Source organism: Tamandua tetradactyla, chromosome 3 (assembly GCF_023851605.1).
Source record: "Tamandua tetradactyla isolate mTamTet1 chromosome 3, mTamTet1.pri, whole genome shotgun sequence".
Lineage (NCBI taxonomy): Eukaryota > Metazoa > Chordata > Mammalia > Pilosa > Myrmecophagidae > Tamandua > Tamandua tetradactyla.
This window is the reverse complement of record NC_135329.1, coordinates 34,837,784-34,861,954: the sequence shown is the minus strand read 5'-3', so window position 1 is coordinate 34,861,954 and position 24,171 is coordinate 34,837,784. Positions and strand designations below refer to the sequence as shown.

At 33.1% G+C, this 24,171-nt stretch overlaps 1 protein-coding gene across 1 annotated transcript in view; it reads left to right on the top strand.

Moving 5' to 3' along the window:
* Window positions 1-24,171, top strand: part of MCPH1 (microcephalin 1) — a 271,418-nt gene that overhangs the window by 42,566 nt on the left and 204,681 nt on the right. The window contains exons 7-9 of the mRNA XM_077152989.1: window positions 1,748-1,837; window positions 3,308-4,450; window positions 12,768-12,874. Coding sequence (XP_077009104.1) covers window positions 1,748-1,837; window positions 3,308-4,450; window positions 12,768-12,874 — 1,340 coding nt within the window. The remainder of the gene's footprint in view (window positions 1-1,747; window positions 1,838-3,307; window positions 4,451-12,767; window positions 12,875-24,171) is intronic.

Sequence of the window (24,171 nt, the reverse complement as noted above, 5' to 3'; positions counted from 1 at the left end):
AAAAGTTAACCCTAGCTCATGGAACCTTTGTAAATCTTATGTAATACTCTAGGTATTCTTTAAGATTGGCTGGAATGGTTTTGATTGGGGTTTGGCAAGTTATTATAGTAGCATTGTCTAACTGAAGCTTGTATAAGAAGTGACCTCCAGAGTAGCCTCTTGACTCTATTTGAACTCTCTTAGCCACTGATACCTTATTTATGTTTTTTTTAGTTTATTTCTTTTTTTTTCTCCTCTGATACCTTATTTGTTACACTTCTTTCCCCCCCTCTTGATCAGGATGGCATTGTTGATCCTACGGTGCCAGGATCATACTCATCCCTGGGGATCATCTCCCACGCACCCAGGGAGAGTTTCATCCCTGGATGTCATGTCCCACGTAAGGGGGAAGGCAATGGTTCGCTTCCAGAATTGGGCTTAGAGAGAGAAACGCCACATCTGACCAACGAAAGAAGTCCTCTATAGGGGATGCTTAGGCATACCTATAGGTAGCCTAAGCTTCTCCACTACATTAATAATCTAAGCTTTTTTTCTGTGTGGCGGTATAATTTAGTTTTTATTAAATTGGATCACAACATGCATGGTATTTTCAATTTTTTTTTCTTAAGGGTATCTTGGAGGTTGTTTTCAGGTAAGTATGGACAACCTCTTTTATTTTTAATTAAATAGTACTACAGTTTATTGAATCATTATTCTGTTAATGGATTTTTTTCCCATTTTTTTAAAAATAGAAATGGTGCTACCGGTTTTATTCTCATTTTAACCACAGAGTAGGGTGGTAGTTGAATGGTTTTTTAAAACCATTTTCCTATCTGTGTTTATCTTTAAATATCAGGCTTTTACCCTGTCTTCATTATTAAAACCAATGCTACAGTAAACATACTTAAATGTAAATATTTGTTTCGCTGTGTATTTTATGTATTTCAGTAACATTAATTCACATAAAAAGAATTTTAAGTTTTTGATTGATATTGTCAAATTTCTCATCCAAAAGTTTGGACGAGTTTATCCTTTACCAATAGTTTATAAATAGACTATCACAGCCTTGAAGGTAACATTTATGACCTCATTTGTTATGTCAGTGATATCCTGGGTGTTTTCTGTGAAACCTCTAGGGTTCCTCAACTCAATGCAATTTACATTTTGGGCTGGATGATTTTCTGCTTTAGGGCCTGTCTGGTTTATTGTAGGATGTTAAGGCAGAATCCCTGACATCTACCCGCTGTATACCAATACCCCCCCCACCCAGTTGAGACAACCAAAAATGTCTGCAAACATTGCCACATGTCCTCAATATTGCCCCTGATTGAGATATTTTTGAGACATTATATAATTACTGTGCTGCAATTATAAAGATATCTATTATGACTATTTTTGAATAAAGTACCATGATTATCAAACAGTAAAGTTAACTAAAAATACTCATTTATCTTGCTTGAGCTCCTGCCCAGAAATGGGCAAGTTGACATTTAAAGGTCCCTTCTAATTTTTATGATTCCATGACTTAATGCTTTTTAAGTAAATTATTTGTATGAATAATTCTTTATGATTTTCATCTTCTGTAATGGATTTGAATAAGAGTTAGTTCTTGTGCTTATTTCTTTATAGTCAGTCTGGAATAGCCACTATGAGGAGTAAAATGATAAGTAAATGATACATAGAAATAGAATTAATAGATTTAATATTGGCTTCTTCTATTAAACATATTAAAGTTGTATCTAATGAAGTGTTTTAATTATGTTTCCAGCTTCTCAAATGATTGAGAAAGTTCATGATAATCCAGCTGATTCTCTGTATGAAGCACCTTTGAATGTTTCACATGACACATGTAGTTCAGGTAAAATTATTTTCTGTGCCATAATATATTTAAGTTTTGAAAATATTATGATTTTTTTTCATTTAAAATTGCATATAGACATCTCAGATTAGTAAAGCAATTAATTAAAAGCTAGAACTCATGAATTTCCCCATGGTAATGTATTAAAATTAAATATAAGAAATACAAATTTGATCTCCTTTTTGGTTCCCATGGTTTTTGTCCTAAGCATTTGCTTTCTTGGCAAAGAATCAGTTGCTCTCTTTTTTGCAAACTTCTTATGATTTTATATGAATTAATATATACACATTGAGAACAGTAAGAAAGCTAAATAAAAAAAATTTTTATTCAAGGTATTATGAACATATGGAACATTTTGTAAATTAGATTGGTAAAGATATAGAGGTCAATAAATTTAAGAGTTGGGAAGAGTATTTCTAGTTAGAAGCAGAAAGTGGTGATAAGAATTAATAAAAGTTATATATCATACTTTTTTTTTTAATGTGAGGCCCTTTGTTTCATTTTGGATAATAATTTTTCACAGTTATACTTTTCTTTGCTTTATCAAATTTTTTATAATTTTCTCATCTAGTCCACATCCACATCCAAATTTAAGTGGCAATGACCCCTAAAAAATTAGGCTCATCACTACGTGAAGTATTATGAAATATGTTATGAAAGTCACAAAAAGGATGAACCACAAAATAGTATCAAGATACATAACTACAATATAATGTGATATATACCTTTATAAATTTATGTACAATACTGTTTAACAGAGGAGGGTGTGTCTGATGACCTGATGAAGTTATTGGGAGGATTCACAGATTTTGATAGCTGAGATTGATTTTGAATAATGAGTAGTATTTGCCCAGATTAAAGTGTGGAAGAAAGACAAGGCCTGGAGGTATAAAAGAGGATAGAATTTTCAGGGAAAAGTAGCAGCTTTTCATTATTCTCCAGAAATGTATAGGATATATGGGAAATCAGAATGTTAAGACCCAACTATTAGTTAGTTCATTTTTAAATATAAATGTAATATGAGGACTTCAGTAGAAGGCAGAGGAGTTAAGGATGAGCTATATTGTTGGGAAATGTTTTATGGAAGACTGGAACTTGTCCTAGATTTTAAATCAGTAGTTGTTAACTTTCAGACTGTTGACCTTCTTGAGAATTTGATAAGCTGTGGGTGCTCTTGTTGGGAAAAAAAGGGCGCATGCATATAAACATACAGAGAATTTACATGAAATTTTAAGAGGTCCACTAGCTTCTCTCTCTCCACCCCAAAACCCCAGAACTGTAGCCCAGATTCCCTAATTAAAAATTGTTGCCAAAAGTTTTTGTTAAATGGTAAGGAGAAGAACCAAGATATTGTTAATACTCTTCTTGTCTGATAGTTTTGCTTAAACATTGTTATTTATTGGTCAATTGAGAAGTATTTTTAAAATTTAAACCATTTTTAAAAGTTAATTCTTTATTAATATTTTCCAGATGAATCCTTTGCGGGTGTTTTACATTCATCTTTTGATGATCTTTGTGCAAACTCAGGATATAGAAATCAGGAATTGAAATTGGGAGGATTCATTAAAGAAATTAACAATATTTGTATTTCTTCACCTTCATTGAAAATAAATAGTATTCATTCATCAGGAGCTTGCAATTACCTCAATGAGCCTACTCCTCAGAAATCTATGAGTAATCTTTCAGAGGAAAAAGATACTATAAGTGTGGTGGTCATCCCTAACCAAAAGCAGTCTGAAGGGACATCTAAGGAGATATTTGATGAGAAATATAGTTCATCTTCTACTTTATCTACAACAGAAGACCACTCTTTGCTAAATTCAATTCCAAAAAGTTCCTCAGCAAAAAGAAAAAGAATGTCGGAGTGTTTATATTCGTCTTCAAAGGAAAAGTTACCCAAAAAAAAGTACGGTATGAAGTGTACCATGCCAAAATTGAAACTTTTTAAGTTGGCTAACAGCCCACAGTTTATGACCAAGCCTGTTACAGAGACTCTTCATTGTGGGGAGTCCTCATATGATGATTATTTTTCACCTGATAATCTTAAGGAAAGAAATCTTTCTGAATGTCAGTCATCCTCAAGCCCTGTTCAGTTCAATTACAGAAGAAATCTTTCTAAGAGTGAGAGAATAAGTGTATTAGAAATGTCTGATTTTTCCAGTATTGGTAAAAAATGCAGATCAGCTAACATTACTGATTTTACAGCAAAAACTAGTCCTAGTCTTGAGAAACCTACAGATTATGAAGGAAATACAACTTTGAGTTATATGACATCTACAGAAATAACTGCAGCTGAAGAAACTCCAGTATATTGTAGACAAGCTAATTTTCAGAAAAGAAAAGACACATACCTAGGTGGATATAACTTTTCTTGTATCGTCGATGAACTTGTTCATCAGAAAGAATGCCTAGGGAAAGAACATCATGGTACCCTAACTCCTTTGAAAGGAAGCACTCGAGAAAATAAAGAATTGATTGAAGTTAAAAGCATGCAGAAAGAAGATAACACGTCTGAAGATGGAATACAAACTGATAATAAGCTAAATTTTGTAGATTATAATGAGGGAAAACCCACAGAAGAAAGGCAAAACGTACCTAAAAGATGTAGTGAAAGTATGTGAATCTATTCCAAATGCCTTGTTATTGGACTATGTAATAGTATGTCTATATTTTAAATATATCACAACTTTTTCGTAATTTAAAATTATTTCTCTCTCTCTAAGAATTTGTACTTGATTATTGCCCAGTGGTAAATTTGGAATAAGTAACTCCTAGCCTGGATAATTGAGGAGAGCGAATGCCTTTTCCTTGTTCCATTAGTCTCTCACTATAACATGATGGTGGTATAAGGAGGCATAAGTATGCCTCTATTAAGTAATGGAGGTCTTTTGTTTTGTTTTTTTAATCTCGATTTATAACAGTGAAATAGTTTACTTTAGAAAGAAAATTAAGGTCACATGAGCCATTGAGTGTACAAAGAAAAGAGGAGGTACGAAAAATAAATTTGGAAATACGTTACAAATATTTTTTAAGAAACTAGATATAGCACACTTAACATGTATTTTGCTCAGTTAAGTTCATTGTCATGGTCCTTGTTTAACTTCTATTTATTTTACTTTAATCGTATCATTTAAATCAGAATTATTCTTATCTGTAATTTAATTGTAGTCATAGTAATGAACTATGTCATGAAGAATACAGTAATGAACTTTGCAATTGTAGCAAAAATAGCAGCAATAAAAACATTGTGCCCTTTCTGATTATAAGCACAAATAGGTTTTTGTAATCAAAATTGAAGACATGTTGAATTTTTACTGTCTTTACTTTTCCAGTGGTTTTAACCACCTCTTTCAAGACACAGAAGTTATGGGAGTTGACCTAATCACTAATAGATTGCATATCTTTTTGACAAGTTTAAACTTCTCCAAATCTCACAAATAACATTTATATATTTTAACCTATTCTTTATAGCTTAGGTTTCCAAACATATGAAAATTGACAAGCAACTATATTATGTTCCATTAGGCTCGGTATGTATTTTCAGTATATTTATTTAAAAATCATGTCAGCTAAAATTAATATAAAAAGTAGAAGTATGGAATTGTTTTTAATATATAAGCATATCCTGTTCTTTTGATTTATATCTTGTGTATTTTGTAAACTTTTGAAAAATATTTAATGACATGCAGATGCAAATTAAGTGGGAAAAAACTGATTTTCAACCAGTACAGTCCTCCGTATAATTCCAATGTCATAACATAAGGTGTGCTCTTCCTTGGAAGCAGAAATATTATTTGTTCTAGGACTTATCCTCAAAGTCCATAACCCTTTAGGGTCTTGGGATCAATTATAACAGGAAAAGAAGGTTCTGGATCACTCACTGTGACTTAGGGATTTTAAGATTTTTATTGATCCTATGATATGTGCCATCAGATGCTGGTATAAACACTTTATATGCCCTGGTAAAATAATACCTTCTAGAGTCATCTGCCTTATTATTTCATAACGTTCTGAAGATCAAAAACAAAAGGTTGAATTTCAGGACAGTAAAAGATATTAGATATTGTCTAGCCTTAATATAATCCCTTTGTTTCATAGTGATATAATTAAACCCACTGATGTTTTTAATTGTCCATAGTAAGCTCAACTGGAACTCAGGTATCCCAACTCTATTTGAGACTCTACCATAAATAAAATCATAATAGCCTTCACTTGGATTTGGATGTTCCATAGATGCTGAAATTGGCAATAAAAGCTACTCTGTATATCACACTATACCTCTCCAAACATGTTATGTTGAAAATAAAAATCCTGTTTTCAACTTCTGTTTTTAATTCACTTTTACTTGCTGTTGTTATTTTAGTGCAATAAAGGATATTGTGGAATAAAGGATAGAAGAACAAATTGCAAAGAGATGCAATAATAAGCATTAATAGAACAAGAACCAAGAGAATTATTTTTAAATAATAATCTCTGAAATCATACTGCCAATAACTTTTTTCAGCTTTTATTATTCTCTAATTTTATAATCTCCCTTATTCACTCTCCTCACATATCTTTTTTAATTCATATAACTTTATTATGCACCCTTTATGTGTCACACATATTTCTGGGGATATAGTGCATTCAGCAAAGTGTGCTTCTCTCATAGAAGTTTGTTCTAATGAGGAAGATAGGGCAGTATACATACAAGGTCAGCTAGTGAATAATAAGTGATATAAAGAAAAATTTGGGACATGAAAGTGATGACTTAATTAGAAAGGATGGTCATTGAAAGCTCAGAGAGGAGAAGACATTTGATTCCAAACTTGAATGAAGTGTAGTTAAACTTCTAACTGGTGGAATTGTGTTTTAATTTGAGGAAACAACAAGTACAAATGTTCTAAAATAGAAAAATACTTGCAGGACCAGAAAGAAGACCATTGTAGCAACAATTTAGTAAGCTGAAGGAAGACTGGTAGAAAATAAGATTATAAAGGTAACAGAAGCCAGATGAATAGGACATTCATTCACTCATAACAACATGGAGCTTTGTGTTGTTTTTTGTGTTTTAAATGTGATGAGATACCCTTGGGGGATTTTGAACAGGAAAGTAAAAAGATCTGATTTTTGTTTAAATTTAACACTGGATGCTTTATGGAAAATTAACTGGTTCAGGTTAATTGCTAGAAGCAATCACTGTCAGCAATTTCATGTGTTTCCTTCCATTTTTCTGTGTGTGTATATAACACAAATGCAAATAGATAAATTGAAGGGATTTATTTTGTATACATACTGTATATTATTGCCCTAAAATTTGCTTCTTCCTTTTGTTTACTTTGAAACATTCCCATACTGGTATCAATGTAATTTTGATCAACTTCATTTTTTTTATATAGTCTATATCATTGGTCAGTAAAGTTTTCCTATAAAGGCCCAGATAGTAAATATGTTCAGCTTTGTGGGTCAAGATGCACAGTTGAGATGTGTAGGTTTTTATGTAGGTAATTATATAACATGAAAAAAATTTTCATGAAGTTTTTATTGGTAAAATTCAAATAATACAAATTGAGTACTCATTTTTGTACTATTAATCTGTAGATGAGTTATTCTTTGTTGAGGTAGAATAGCATTTTACTTTTAATTGGTGTTCCAAATTGATTACAAATGTTCAAATTGATTGTAAATGTTTATCTGTTAATGCTGATGTGCAGTAAGATTTTATGTATTTCATCTCTTAAGCTGTTTTTCACACAGGTGGGTACTGCCTAATACAGATTTCAGTCCACAATCATGTTTTTCATTGAGTATGTTCATGCTTGAAAGACATTTATGGAATTTTCTTTGATTCTTCACTTGATATTTGCCTTTTTAGTATATCCTTACATTACAGATTAATCACTTCCAATTGAAGGTTAGGTGAAAGCTTAATTGTGCAGTTAAATGGATTTTGAAATACAGAAATTTCCTTTGCACTTGCATCAGGGTCTGAAAAACATTGCTGGGATTGTAGTTTGCGCTCAGAAAATATATCCACAGTAAATGTTTTGGGAATGGGGATCTCACTTCTTTAACTTTTGAGTGCACCAGAAGTGTATAAACTTTTCAAAATGACTTCTTTCCCACCCCTAACGCTGCTGCCCATATCTCTTCAGACAACCACCTGAAATAAGTCTGTTTTAATCACCAAGAAGATAAAGCCTATTTAGTATTCTGAAATATCTCAGGGCTTGGCCTAGTTGCTTCTCAATAATGAAAAGGGGCTGAAGTCTCTCAAGTGCCATGTAGTTACCAGCAAAAGCAGAAGCAAATCCTTACACATTTTTGTCCATTAGTTTAATATAAATTTTCATCTTTGAATGGATGATGAAATTTTAAATGTTAGCTCAGGCAAATACCTTGTTACATGTATTGTGAATTTAAACAATTTGGCTATGTTCAATGGTTAGGTTCTTTTTGATAGATAATAGTTGTCAATTATTAGAAATTGATGGTGGTCAAGCTACTCTTCAATAAGCTCTATATCCCAGATTTTATTGAGAGCAAGTCTCAGACACACTAAACATTTATTGGAAAGCAGATAGGAAAAAGTTCATGAAACAGACCCTATGCGAAATCTCAGTTTTCTAACCTTTCACATTAATTGTCTATACCTTAAAAGATTTACTAGTGGGAGACGGTATTCTAGTGGTAAGTTTCTGTAAAGTTGAAGGCATCAGACTACCAGATATTCTTTGACCCTGTAGTTTATCACAGAATCATTTAAGGACCAAGCCCTAGGTTTCCCAAGAGAAGCAAGCTATAGTTTTATGCTAGCTTTTTATACCTATTCACACATGATTGGGGTTATTCCATAATATTTTAACCAATCCAGTTTTCTTGAATCCATGACTTTAGCCAATAAGGAATTACTGATATCTGTTAAATACTGATTACTAAGAATGATTGCATCAGTTGCAGCTCATTCATTTTGTGAATTAGCACAGCACTAGTATTGATATGAAGAATTTACAGAAATTGCCCCTGCAGTGTGGTATTTTTGTTAACATGTTAGCTGACCAGCCCTGTACGATGTGTAATTCTTGATGGAGACAAACACATATTTCCTATGGCCAAGTATTTTTACAGATATCATAAAACAATCTTGTTTTTTCTTAGTGTATCCATTCCTGTGGTAGAAACGACATGATGATTGTGCTTGTATCATTCGATTGGTGTTCACTACCTGCAGCTATGACTTGGGAAAGATTAGGGGCAGCATCCTGGCTTTGGAGGAAAAAAGTGATACAGTAATAGTGTATTTTTAGAAAAAAAAAATATTGCTCAAGATGTTTATCTGGATTATTTTTATTTAACTGACAGAATTAAACACAGAAATACTACAGTAATTATCTGTAAAACATGCATTTTAATGCATATTTCCTCATAATCCATCCTAAAGCAGAGAAATATTTTTATAATTTCAGAATTAATTTACAGTCCTGTAAGGAAATTTGATAAATCTATTTAATATACGTGCTACATCTCATGGAAATGAGGAGGCATACCATTTTAAAAATAGATTTAATTTAAAACATTTTGTATATGCTTTATAAGAACTAAACCCAATTAATAGGATTCAAAATCATATGTTCAATATTTCTTCAAGTATGAATGACTTTTAGCAAGTAAATAGATAAATATGTAGATATATTCCTTAAATATTTTAAATTTGAGTAATTATTGCACTTGTGACAATTCAAGTGATATACAGTGTATAAAGAAAAGTGTTTCAACCCTCTTCCCCAGAACATCCCATTCCACTCTGCAGGTAAGCAGTCTTAACAGCTTGCAGTATGTCTACAGGAAGGCTCACTTATGTGGATGTAAAAGTCTATTGATTGTTTGAAGGATTGTTCATTTTTTCATTCATTCAATCATTTTTAATTAATCAGATGTTTACTCTGCACCTACTATGTCCAAGATATTGGAATAAACACAATGGGAGATAAGGTTAATAGAAAAGGTCTATTCCATTCATTTAAGGAGCTTAAGACAAGTAGGGAAGATATAATCAAGATAATCCAAATACAGGTATCAGGAAATTCAAAAGGAAGAGACTATACCTAGTAGAAAATGTTATATGTAGCTTTGAAGCTAATTAACATATATAAGATCCATATTTAATTATCTCTACAATGATTGTAAAGGAGAAAGCACATCTATTGAAGATCATGATTAAGTTCTTTTTTTTGTTTTCATGGTTAAAAAAGTAAGTTTGGTATTTTATCATATGATATTCAGTCTTGTTAATTGAGTTTTGCTAGTAATAGAAGCTGTGAATAACTTGCAGATATCTCAAAAGTATATATGATTCTGATTCTACATTGTTCTTAAACAATTCATTCAGATTCTGGGGGATCAAGAAATGTTCATTGGAATAATGTTAAAATATAGTGCATTGTGTTTTTTATGTTAAAATTATAGAATCTTCAATTAACCTGCAGAAGCCTTTTTAATCCAGAATGTAATTTAGCTGGTCTTGCAGGGTACTTAGTACAAATACATTTTAATTGCTTAAATGTATTATTAGCACTAGTTTTATTAGTCTTAATTCTGTGTCTTGGAAGTAGGAAATCAGGATGTGTGATAGCATAAATACTACAAACGAGTTTATTTCTTATGCTTTTGCCTCATCAAGCCATACCTCAACCGAGAGGTCTGAACAAGAGACAGAATTAGGATGCCTTAGTAATGGTTGAATGTGTAGGAAGTGATGAAATCACTTTTGGAGAATATGAAGAGGTTTCATGGCACTCTGTGAAACAGCAGCATTTAAGGAGCAAACATAAGAAAAGTCATCTGATGGGTGGGAGGAGAAACAAAGATAGGAGTAAACATTTGTTTACTGATTTATAACAAGGAATAAAATCTGACAGCTGTCCCCATCATGTGCTTCCAGAATTACTTTGCACTTTCAATTGCTTTTGGTTTACTTATAAAATCCTTAAAGAAATCATGTTAGGCAATTATTGTAGCTGAAATTGTGATGTTTTCACATAACTAAGAAAGCATCTACTTATATCATTTTGTGATTGCATGATTTGTGATATTGTAAAAACATGTCATTAGCAGTATCAGTTTTTCTTACTTTCTACTTGGAAATAGGAAAGTACAAGAACTGAGACAAGTGGCTGTTACATATCCTTTTTTGACAGATTCAGTAGGAAGCGTATATCTTTTTCACAGTTCTGTGAGAGCATTGAGTCCTGAATTAATTCTTATCCCACTGCTTTTCTTATTTTGATGTGTATTTACTTTAAGTAAATCTTGGTATTTGAAAAGGAAAATAAATGCACAGTGGGTAGTCTGTTACTTCTAATTACTTTCAATATTGGATCTTAAAAGATGAAAAACAGATTGCATTCATGTCCTGCCTTAGGCATTTTAGAAAAATGATCATTGAATATATATATAATTATGTATTCTTTCAAATGAATTGAAGTGAGCTAGATCTTAAAATATCAGCTGCAGGATACCCCTTACCACAGCCTACTTATACATCTGCTGCAAGTAAAGTTTTTATATACCTGGTTGAGGCTATCATTAGACAGTCAACAGGGGATGAGATAGGATTGAAAGAGAAAATAAATATAATTACAAGTCAAATATATTTAGAATGGGAGAGAAGTGGAATATAAGTAAAATATGAAAGATTCATGAGGAGATAGTTGATAACAGAGTTAGGATTAGCATTTGGTTAGATTAAGTCTCGAAAGGGATCCACTATTAGAATTTATAAACAAAGTGTTTGGGTTCGTGGTTCAGAACCCGGCGTTAAAACATTTATAGGGCTCAAGCTGCCAATAACTCGTTTGAATTCAAGAAAGTATTTAACTTGTTATTCTGCCTTTTTTTCCTTGCTTAGATAGTACCCCATTGTTAAAAGAAGAGTTAAAATCTCCAAAACAGGCGCTCCAAACTTATTTATACCTTGTGTTATAGTATCCTATTTTATTTGAAAAGCTTGCAAAGCAGTCATTCTCAAGTCTTTAGTTTTTAGTCTCTAATTGCACCTAAATTATTATTGCCTTGTATTATGTTTATCCATGTCTACCCTGTCTATGGGATTTAAGATCCTTAATAGTGGGGACAGTATCATATAACTTTGTCATCGCAGATGAGTAGCCAGTGATCATTAAATATTTGTTGGGTAAATAATTTAATGAATGAGTGGAATGTGGAATTATGTTGGAAATATAGAGAAAGAATCCCATATAAGGTAGTAGAAGTAGGTAAGTCAACTTTAAATAAAAATGTCACACATCATTGTTGGTTATATAGGCTTTCTACATAATTTAGAATCTAATGAAACCATGTTTCATTTGCTCTGTATTTTCCTTTTGGTTTCTGTGTCTTCTTGATGACAAGCTAGCCTTGTAAAGATCTGGTGTAGGGGAGCTAGCCTTGTAAAGATCTGGTGTAGGGGAGGGGCCGTTAGTAGAACAATACATTTATCATATGCAGATTGAAACCTAAAGCTTTGTACTGACAGCTTTCCTAGAAAAACTCAAACTGACCTGAAAGTAACGATTATTTTCTGTAATATATAACTGCCTTTCTGAGGAGCTGATTTTCAAAGTTTGAACAGTGAAAAAAGTATATGTGTACATTTTCTTGTATTACTAAATGGACAAATGTAATACTGTAGTGCTAGTGCATTGTAGTGTAACAGACAAAATTGTTTCTGATCATTGAGTTATGTGTATTGTGTAAGATATTTGGGTGAAATAAACTGAAAGTTCTATGTAGATCTCAAAGAACTAGAATTATGCAATGTTTATTTAAAAGGCAGATAATTTCATGTTATTATGCATAAATAAGTGTAATTTTAAATTTTTGTTTTGCCTATGTTGCACTAGATTCAGTCCATATAAAGTCCTAATTAATCTTCATCTCACTTGGGTTTTAGGTGTTAAAACTGGACGAACAAGCCATGATGTTTTAGATAGCTATGAATGCTTTAAGGAAATAGTCAAACCTCATGAGGAATTACGGAAAAGAGGAAAAGTCAAAAAGGTTAGTGCTCTTGTATGAAAATATTATTTTAAACTTTAAAATGCTGCTACACATAATGTTCTACTTGGGTTTATGAAACATAAACTTATCTATCAAACTTAAATTTTATTTTAAAAATTAATTATGGGTGAATGTTGGAAGACTGACAATGAAACTGAGAGCATTGGTCACATTCAGGATGCTGTTAATATGGCAAGCTTTCTCATATTACTTTGCCAATGCATTTCTGGTTTGTAAAAAATGCCCACAGCTTCTCTTGAGCAGAGAATGTTGGTTTTGCCAGCATTTGTTGTGAAGTTTTAAAAAATGAATAAACATTCACTACCTAGGAGGTTAAGAACCCAACATTTTTTATTTATGAACTGATCAAGACTTGAACTCAAGCCATCAGAGTGAAAGGTTTGCCTAATAATGCTCTATAATACCTACTCTTCTGTGGTTTGAGAGCAAAGTTCGTTAAAGTTATATAGCTCTCTGATCACAATGGAGGTTTAAATGAATAATGTATGGATTATTTTTAATTTTGTGTTTCTTTTTTTTTTACATGGGCAGGCACCAGGAATCGAACCTGGGTCCTCTGGCATGGCAGGCAAGCATTCTTCCCTGCTGAGCCACTGTGGCCCACCCAATTTTGTGTTTCTTGAACATCTGCTATCATTGTTTAAATTTAAAATTAGCCATTTAAACATTTTTTTGCCTTATTTTTACAAATCCACCAAAGTATGATATAGTGAACCTGAATTCACAATGAAAGGGAAAAACAAGTAACAGTAAAAAAATAACAAATAAATAGTCTGCAGTGGGACATCCAACTCTGATATATGTGCATGAACAAATGAATGGCTGCTTCCAAAAAGGAAAAATCTGATCCCTTTATTTCTTACTTTGGTGGTAGTTATAGAAGTTTAAAATTACACAGATTCCTTGAATATTTTTTATAACTTTTAGAAACTTAGATTTCTATCAGTGTTTTCTGGTTTGCCTCATAAAAGGGGGGCCAGCAAAAAAAATATATAAAGGAGCCTCATTTTAGGTAGAGCAACAAATTTACAGAGAGATAAAATTTCAAGGATCCACAAATATTGTTGAATTACTTGTTACTCTCCATAAAAGTGCTCTTAAAAATGATTCTGGGGTGGGCCACGGTGGCTGAGTGGTAGAGTTCTTGCCTGCCATACCAGAGACCCGGTTTCAGTTCCTGGTGCCTGCCCATGTGAAAAAAAAAAAAAATTCTGTCTGTTCAAAAAATATGAAGATCAACTTTCTCATTTGTCCGTGATTAAAGTTAATAAATCAGACATTTGACTTTGCATTTTGCTTGATTATAATCATTTACCCAGTGGATTGAATCTGTAGGCAAGCACAGATTTGATATAGATATCCTGGAAAGAAATACTGTTTCCTCTTTTATATTAAGCTTTTCACCTTAGATAATACATGAAATGGAAGACTAGTACTGATTAAAACTTACTTTCCAGCACGGAATTCAATCTATCAATTGATAAGTTTTACACAAATGCAAATTAATATTATTGTCATAAAAATTAATTTTTAAAATAGGAAGTCTAAGAAGAAAGAAATACAAAATAATATATGTGCACATACTTACATTGCTTTCAACAACCATACTCAGGAACAAAAATATTTTGATAAGTTTAACTATCTGATTTGCTCAAATTTGTTTTAACTCTTATTTTGAAAATCTTAAACTTTTCTATCCTCATAATTTATAATAATAGACTATTATTCTAAATAATAGTGCTGAAAGGGATCTATCACTTCTGGTTCTGTATGAGATAAATCACCTTTTAAAATATGCAGATTTTCTGACCCTATTTGAGACCCTCAGAATCAGCATCTCTCAGATATTTTTGTATAAAAGCAGTGAATGAAATGTCTACCAGCTTTTGAAAGCCACCTATGTAGTTCAGTTCTCTTATTTAACAGGGAGTAAGTCCACACTCAGGAAAAATAATTGGCCTTAGGTATCATATCTTGCTAACAAGAGAAAGAATGAGAATCTAGATTTCTTGTCTTTCACATGATATTCTTCTTTATCCATTTCTTATTCCAGTTTACCACACAGCCTTTTCTCTAATGAGTCAAGAACATGTAATGTTTTAAGATAGTGCTTCCTAACCTTTGTTGCAATTGGAGTCACCTTGATGGTCCTTAAAATATATGATCTTTAGCTTGCACTCCTAGATATTGTGATTTCATTAATATGGATAGACCCTAGGAATTAGGATTTTAAAAACTCCTGAGGTGATTCTATTATAAAGCAAAATATGGAAACCACTACTTTAGGAACTTCATCTAGAGTAGTTTGAACAAATAAGTTATGATTTTTTTTTTGGTTCTTATCATTTAATCACTTATCATTTAAACTTACTTCATAGTTTAAACTCTATTTTTTTAATTAGACAAAAGTTTAACATTCTGATTTGTTTGCTTATGGGTTAAGTAAATATTTTATAGGTATACATTTAGAAAACAATATAGAGAGGTTAGTTTTCATGGTTTATCATTGTACAAGTTGAAACACAGAGTGATAAAAATTTCTTAGGATGTAATTTTAATTTCTTAAGATAAAACTTCCCAGCTGTTTGAGATACTTGAATGTAGGGATATGGAAAAGAGTTTTATATTGATATTTGATGTTGTAATGTGTCAACAAAAGCATGTATTTTAATACCTGGTATTAAGAGTCTACTGTGGGGCGGGCCACGGTGGCTCAGCAGGCAGGAATGCTTGCCTGCGATGCCAGAGGACCTGAGTTCAATTCCCAGTGCCTGCCCATGAAAAAAAAAAAAAAAGAGGTTTACTATGGCCAATGACAAGTGACCTTATAAGAAACAAAAGAGAAGATAAATACCCAGAAGAGACAGAAGGCCACGTAAATACAGAGGCAGAGATTAGAGTGAAGCAGGTACAAGCCAAGGAACACTTGGAGCTACCAGAAACTAGAAAAGGCAAGGAAGGACTCCGCCCTGGAGTCCTTGAAGGTGGCGTGACAGAGTTGACACTTTGATTTTGGACTTCTGGCTTCCAGAACTGTGGAAGAACAAATTTCTGTTGTTTTAAGCCAAAAAAAAAAAAAAAAAAAGTCGACTATGGAGTTGTAGAAAGATTGAATTGATGAATTAAATAAAATTTAATTTTAAATCCCCCCCCACTGAAACTAAGGTTTGCTTGTTTTTGTTTCTCATTAGATTTCACGACAATCTGTGTTAAACTGAAATTTTAGACTTTTTAACATGTCTAAGTATATATTCAAGGATTTTATTCCATTAAGCGCAAAGATTATTGTTTCCTGAAAAATCTAGTAATTCAATTTTAATGTTGAAAAAAGCAAGTCTATAAGAAATATCCTTCATCAGCTGATTATTGAGGCACAGGCTTCTACTGAAATAGAGAGCTCTGATTTCTAGAATTTAGAATGGATATCTCTATGTTTTCATATGATAGCTGGCTTAAGTGCTCTTTCTTTAGCTACGAATATGGTTTGAAACTCCTGTCTGTTTCATGGCCATATTTATCTTTTTAAAAAAATCTGAATCTTGAAGTACCACATATAGGCCACGTCCTATCTGGGAAGCTCTGCAGAGCTAATGTGAGTTGTTTATTTTAAAGTATGTGTCATAAAATGGTGCAAAGTAGAAGACACAAAGGCAGGATGATGAAAGTCTCTGAATCTATGGAAAGAGTAGCACAGACTTGTTGGGAGGTGTGGCCTGGAGATGGATGCTAGTATATCTAAAAAGAACTGCTAAAGTATACATTAAGTGGGTTCTTAGTATATATTTCTCATTTTTTGGTTTTCTGTAGTTTACTGTGATTGATATACATAAATGTGATGTTCATTGTTCCCCTACTAGGGGTTTATAGAACTTCTTGAATCTGGGTTTCATATCTGCTTTGGAAAATTCTCAGCTTTTATTTCTTCAATATTTCCTCTGCTCTATTGTCTTGCCCGTCTTCTTCTGGATATTCAATTTTATATGGCTTAGTACTTTGTCTTTAATATCCCGTGTTTCATGATTTTTCTGTTTCTATTACTTTGCATGTTCTTTTTTCATTCAGGATATTTTTCTATTGACTTTTCCATTTCACTCTATATGTCTATTCTTAAACCTGTATATTGAGGGTTTTTTATTCGATTTATCATATTTTTCAGTTCTTAATATTTTATGTGAATTTTTCAATCATTTCCAGTTCTCTGCCAAAATTATTAATCTTTTCTTTTGTATCCTTGAACATGTTTAGCATTTTTATTTTGAAATCTATACCTTACTCTATTTTCTGGTTTCCACGTAGTTTCTGTTTTTATTGCATGTTGTTTCTCTTAGTGTTCAGTCATGTATTCTTCTAATATTCCTGGTTATTTTTTATTAAAAGCATGATATTTATTTTTTTAATAATTTGAAGCCTCATCTTATGTTATCATCCTTTGGAAAGGATTTACTTTTGTATTCCGGGAGGCTGATACATGCATTAGAAATTCTGGGTCTTCTTAATTCTCCAAACGAAACTGAGATAATTTGAAGTTTGACTTCTGTCTCTGTGAAGTTAGCTATCACCAGGGGAATACTGCTTGTTCACCTACAATGCTCATTAACCTCTGAGGGTTTCCACCTTCTATAATTGACTATTTTATTAATTTGACAGTGTCTTCAAATGTCTGTTTTGTTTATGTATGTGTGTATGTGTTTGTTTCTTTCTAGCTTTTCTAATTGTTTACAATGTATAGGTTGTTCCAAATTATTTATTCCATCATAACTGGAAGTAATGGGTAAATCCTAATGACAATTTTAAAACAAACCTTTCTAAATAGAGTTTTTAAAGTAAATCCTTCTCTGAGAAAAGAATAATGAAAAACCAATGAATATAATGGATGTTTAAGAACATTGAAGTCATTGGTTGCAAAAAGCATCCTAAAGAACTAAAATAACATTAATTCTTACTAAAAGGTGAAATCAAATATAATTCAGTAATGAATTATAGAATCTCAGAGCTAAAACTTCTATTAGAGATTATTTAATTTAGTATCCACTTTTACTGGGAAGGACTACTATAAAGCAGTGGGAAACTATCTGTACTAGTTTGAAATTTTATGAACCCCAGAAAAACCATGTTCTTTTCCTAATGCAATCTTGTGGGGGTGGACCTGTTGTTCAGAGTGAAACCTTTGATTAAATTGTTTCCATGGAAATTGGCCCATTCAATTGTGAGCGTGACCTTTTGATTAGATTATTTCCATGAAGATGTGGCTGCCCATTCGAGGTGGGTCTTGATTAGCTTACTGGAATCTTTTAAAAAGGGAAACATTTTGGAGAAAGTACAGTTGATTCAGACTAACAAAGACACAGAAATCTAGTATGCAGAAGGAGCTGAGAGAGCTGTTTGAATTCAGAAGCCAGGAGAGAAGAAATCTCTGGCCCAGGGAGATGTTAAGCTAAGGGTCAAAACCCAGAGTGTTACCCTGGAGCAGCTAAGTGAGGGCCTACAGACATTTAGAGAGGAAGCCCTGGAATCATAAACTGGAAGTTATGGAACTGGGATCAAGGACCAGCCGATACCAGCCAAATGCCTTCCCTTGTGACAGACATTGGCCTTTCTTCAGAGCTGAGGTATCATTTTCTGGAGGCCTTAGTTTGGGCATTTTATGGCCTTAGAACTATAAACTTCTAACTTACAAAATCCCCCTTATAAAAACCATTCCATTTCTAGTTGTGCTGGTTTGAATCTGTTGTGTGCGCCAGAAAGCCATGTCCTTTTATCCTCATTTAGTACTGCTGGCTGGGAGCTTTTTGATTGTTCTTATGGAGATGTGACTCGCCCAATTGTGAGTATTAACTTTTGAATAAGGGGAGATGTGACTCTATCCATTCCATGTGGGTCTTGACTAGTTTACTAGAATCCTTTAAAAGAGGAGGCATTTTAGAGAGAGTCCTTTTGAGAACCACAAGAGTGCTACAAAGCATAGAGCCCACACAGCCAGAGATGAAGAAGGAATATGCCCCTAGGGAAGCTTCTTGAAGTAAGAGGCCTGGAATGAAAGCTAGCAAATATCTCCATGTTTGCCATGTGCCTTTCCAGTTGAGAGAGAGACTCTGAACTTCATCGGCCTTTCTTGAGTGAAGGTAACCTCTTTTTGGTGCCTTAATTTGGACATTTTTATAAACTTGCTTTAATTTGATCATTTCCCTGGCCTTAGAACTATAAACTTGCAACTTAATAAATTTCCCCTTTAAAAAACCCTTCCCTTTCTGGTATATTGCATTCTGACAGCTAGCAAACTAGAACACTGGCATATTGCATTCCAGCAGCATTAGCAAACTAAACCACCATCTTTTTAAGATTTGTTATTAAAAAAATATGTTTATGAATTTATTGAATCTTTTTTTTTTATTTTTAGGATCCAGTTTAGAAATTTCATTACTTCTGTAATCTAAGCTTATATTATGTTGGTCAGTGACAAGGAAAGTTAGTTATACGTCTTTCCAGGTGGAGAAATAAAGAAACATTATCATGACGAATTTTATTTTTCACTTGCTTAATGTTGTCAGACATAACACCTTCTAAACTAAGCCTAAGCTTAATGCTATTCCTGTGGTAAAACTTATGAAATTTTTTTTAATTCTCCAAGACTTTGTTGCTTGTTTCACTAGTTCTGCATTTTTTTGTTGTTTAAAATATTGGTTATTACCCTCAACAAAATTTTTATTTAAGAAAACTCATCAACTGGAGAGGTTTCATAAGTGTCTGTGTTTTAAAATCTCATTTTTGGACATCTCTGTGAAGCAAGATTGTTCCATAAAAGGGCAAGCTATGGGTCAGGGCACAGAAATGTTAACAGATGACTTTTATAAACTTAGAGACTTAGAAAGAAATGAAGGGCCAATTGCAGTCCACTCATTTTAATAGTGGTAAATAAAAAGAGAAAGAGAGAAAGGTATTACATACCAGATAGAATGCTTAAATTTCTGAAAGTTTCTTAAATAGAGTAGAAAACACATGTTGACTAATAGCTTATATAAATACCAGTAGTTACCTATTCTCACATTTTTATTCGGCTCTGAGCCCCCGAGGTCATATACTGTGTGCTGTTCACCTTTTAACACTAAGCTAATACAGTTCCACACACTAAATAGGTATTTAGTAAATATTTGCTGAGTAAATGAGAGATTCTTTAATTTCCCTTTTGTTTTTTAAGTGAACATTTATACCATTTATAGTGCTCTTAACCATCAGATAGTAGCATTAAAATTGTCGTCATGTATTTCATTTTTCTTTAATTTTTCCTAATCTTGTAAAATGGTTTTGTCTCACTAACAGGTGGATTCTTTTTTCCCAAGGTTTAAGCATTGTAATGCATTGTTGTTGAGGGTATAGACTCTTGAACCAGATTGCCTGGGTTCAAATCCCAGCACTATTGCTTATTAGTTGCATCATATTGAACAATTTGATTAATATCTCTACACTTATATTTCTTCATGTATATAAAATAGAGATAATTATAGTACCAATCTCAAAGGGTTTATTCAAGTATTTTAGTACAAGTGTTTATGAAAATTATGTCCATATATAAACTGTCTTTGGTTTTTCAGCTGTAACTCTCAGTAAGATTTGGTTTCTATCATTCTGCTTCCTCCCTTCCCTGCCTTCCAGAGATTGCCATGTATCTGTAATGAGAATGGCCTTCAAAGTTTGAGAATGGTCCAAACTGTGTCTATTATTTGGATTTGTTGAGCATATCATACCTGGGCCAAAACAGAATCTCTGGACATAGGGGAGAGAAGCTAAAGCTATATTTTTAAAATGCTCCAAGATGAAATGGTGATCATCCTCCCAAGTTGAGAACCTGTTATAGAGGTTAAATGAAGCCACGTCTCTTTAGGCCTTTAGCATGAAGTTACACCTTGTGACCTCACCCAGGATGCAAGAATTATGGGTTTGTAGTCAATTATCACCTCTTTGGAGATCTGTATCCTCAATGATCCATGTTAAATACTTTCCTTGTCTCTAATACTATTTGTGCTGGTTTGAAAGTATTACGTACCCCTGAAAAGCCAAGTATTAACCCTGATTCAATCTTGTGGAGACAGCCCTTTCTTTTAATCCTGATTCAATAGTGTAGATTGGAATCTTTTTATCAGAATTATCTCCACAGAGATGTGACATACCCAGTTGTGGGTATGACTTTTGATTAGATGAAGATGTGACTCTACCCATTCCACGTGTCATCTTGATTAATTTACTTGAATCCTTTAAAAGAGAAAACATTTTGGAGAGACAGAAATGACAGAACCAATAGAAACTTCAGAGCAGAGTTGATGCCAGCATTTAGGGAACAGGGACACGGATGTTTGGAGATGCTTGGAGCCCAGCAGACAACACCATGAGATATTAAGCAAGCCAGAACCTGGAGACAACAAGAGAAACCAAGAGATGAAAACCAATCCTGGAGAAGCACAGTGAGGAATCCCTACTGGAAGAGAGGCTGAAAGCAACAGAGCCCAGTGCAGGGGACCAACAGATGCCAGCTGACAGGTGTTCCTGACCCATCAGCCTTCCTTGGATTAAGCTATCTTTCCCTGGATCCTTAGTTTGGGTAATTTTATAGGCTTAGAACTGTAAACTTGTAACTTATTAAATTCCCCTTTTTAAATACCATTCCAGTTCTGGTATATCACATTCCAGCAGCTTGTAAAACTAAAACACCATTAGAACCATCTTACAATAAAAAAAAAATCTTTCTTGATTTCTGTGTAAATTGTACCAAATATTTTAGTTATTCCTACTAATAGTGCCATTTCTTAAGCACTGTGATCTCTTTTTAGGTTGAGATTTCAATTTATTAACCACATGAAGCTGCTGGAAAGAAATAAAGTATTTTTCAGAGAGCTCTGATCATGTCCTTATTGTAGAGGCAGTAGGTTTGGAATTAGAGCAAATCTTATTCTAGCTTCTCCAAAGAAGGAACCTTGCAGTGGAGAATAGATATAAGGGTACCAATGGTAGAAATAAAAGAAATACTGGACTGCAAAATAAGGACCAGGAATCTTTTGTGCATATATAATTTGGATAGTTTATCTAGGGGCAGGTAAGAAGAGAGCTTGGTGGAGATAGCAGACCTCTTTAATAAATAAAATAGAGCATGTGAGCCACGTTTTAGTTAAAATAGATTATTTTGACTCATATCTCCTCTCCAATAAGAAAAACATCTCTGCGTAAGTACTGCAATGCTGTAATAGAGAATCTAATATTTTATGAATGTGCTTTTACAATGTGTTTTAATTCCAGGACTTTAGCTCCTTGCCATTAGATAGTGTACTTGGCCAGAAGCATATAATTTTGTGGGCTGTTTTGTTTTTGAGTTTATCTTTCAAGTTGAAATAGCAGTGACTCATCCAAATGACAGGTGATATTTATTTTTTTCTTGAAATTTCAGCATGAATGCTGTTATTACACATTTAGAGGAATTGTCACACTTCCTCGAGGATGGCACTCATTATAAATGTCCATATAAATATAACTTACCTTTTTTAGACCTGCTGTGCACAACAAGATAGAAGCCTATCTCATGTGTAGGTTCTTTTAATGCAAATAATTTGATAGATGAGCTCACAGAGATTGAAAGTGCCCTTGATTTCTAACACAGGTGTTTAAATGTTCTGTAATTGCTTTGATGAGTCACTTTTGGCAAAGTATACCAAAAGTTGGCAATGATGGGAATGTGCTAGTTATAACAGGTGTTGAGTTCGCCCACAGATGTTACTTTATGAATCTACTTAAAACCCAGCTGCCTCTTGGTGGCATAATAATTGCTTTAGACTCCGTTAGCATGTTATTTTTTTTCTTATGTACAAGAGAAAAATATTTTTATAAAAAACATTAGATATAATCCTCAAAGAGCTTTATCTTTTTCTTTAATGTTTTCTACACTTGATACAGAAGGATTGAACTTTGCCTTCACTATAAAATGTGTGGTTCAGAAATAGCTAAATGTATTTTGAACTTTAAGTGGTAGAAATGAGAACCCACCATAATGGCTCTGGTCACAGTCTCTTGTGCCCTCAATTGTGCTCTTGGGCCACCTAAAGTTCAAGGTATGTGTCCTTTCACCATCCAAAGAGACCCACAGAGGATAGAGAAGAGCTATTTGAAGAAATCTAGTATCTTCTGATAGTCATCAGATACACTAGACAAATGAAAATTTGCAGGCCTAATTTAAATAGTTAGAGCTTCTAGTTTCCAAGGTCTAGTTTACTAAATACACCATTTTTGAGATGTTATCTAAGCCATGGTAACTTGGTTTAGAAATATCAAATTACTCTGTTTGAGACATGCAGAAATGCAAACAATGTAATTTCCTGATCTAGCAAACCTCAATCGTTATATTTAAAAAAAACATTCTTTGGAAGTAAAAAAGCTGATCAATTTTGTTTCTCTCTAGTAAAAATAACTATTCTTTATTGAGCAACTACTTTGCTAGGGATCTGGGATATATAAGAGTTAATCCCCCATTTTCCACTGCTGTTGCTGTACTGGTCCTACCTCCCCCAGTATCCATGCTTTCTTCAGATGATTATTATAAGCTAATCATGGTGATTCTTCCCCTTTTACCAGTAATGAGTTTGGGACTATGACTCATTGCTGTCCAGTAAACTGTGAAGGGAAGTCTTGCTGGGAGGTTTCTGGAAAAAGTTTTCTTTCACTGGGAAGAAATGCTCTGTGTTCCTCAGAGCTTTTGTTATGGCTGGATATAATTTCTGGAACTGCTTCAGCCTGAGTATGAAGCCAAATGAATGAACCCAAGAAAAGAAGGAAAGAGGGAGGGAAAGAAGACCTGAAAATCTTATGTTTTATTTCCACTGACATCAGAGAAATGTTTTAATTAGGGGCAATGTGCTTCATTTGTTATGTTCCTAGGTTGCTCATCTGAAAATAAGACTCCACATTGCTATTGACACATATACAAATGTACAAATATAGAGCTAATACATTTGTCAAAAGGGCTATAATTCATTTAAAATGTGGGTGGTTTTTCTAAGCAAGATTTACAAGTCTCTTCTCTGGAGGAACAATGATATCCTCTCCAATCATAAGATATTTATTACTTGAATTTTCCTGTTTAAGTCTTTTAAACTGTCTTTACTCCTTTGTAAAGTTACTGCTTCCAAATAATTTATAAGTATGAAAATTATTGGTTATTAATTTAGTTTCAAGAAATATTTAGTTAACAAAAAAAATGAGAACAAAACAAGGATTATTCCAAGGGAAAGAGACTAAAT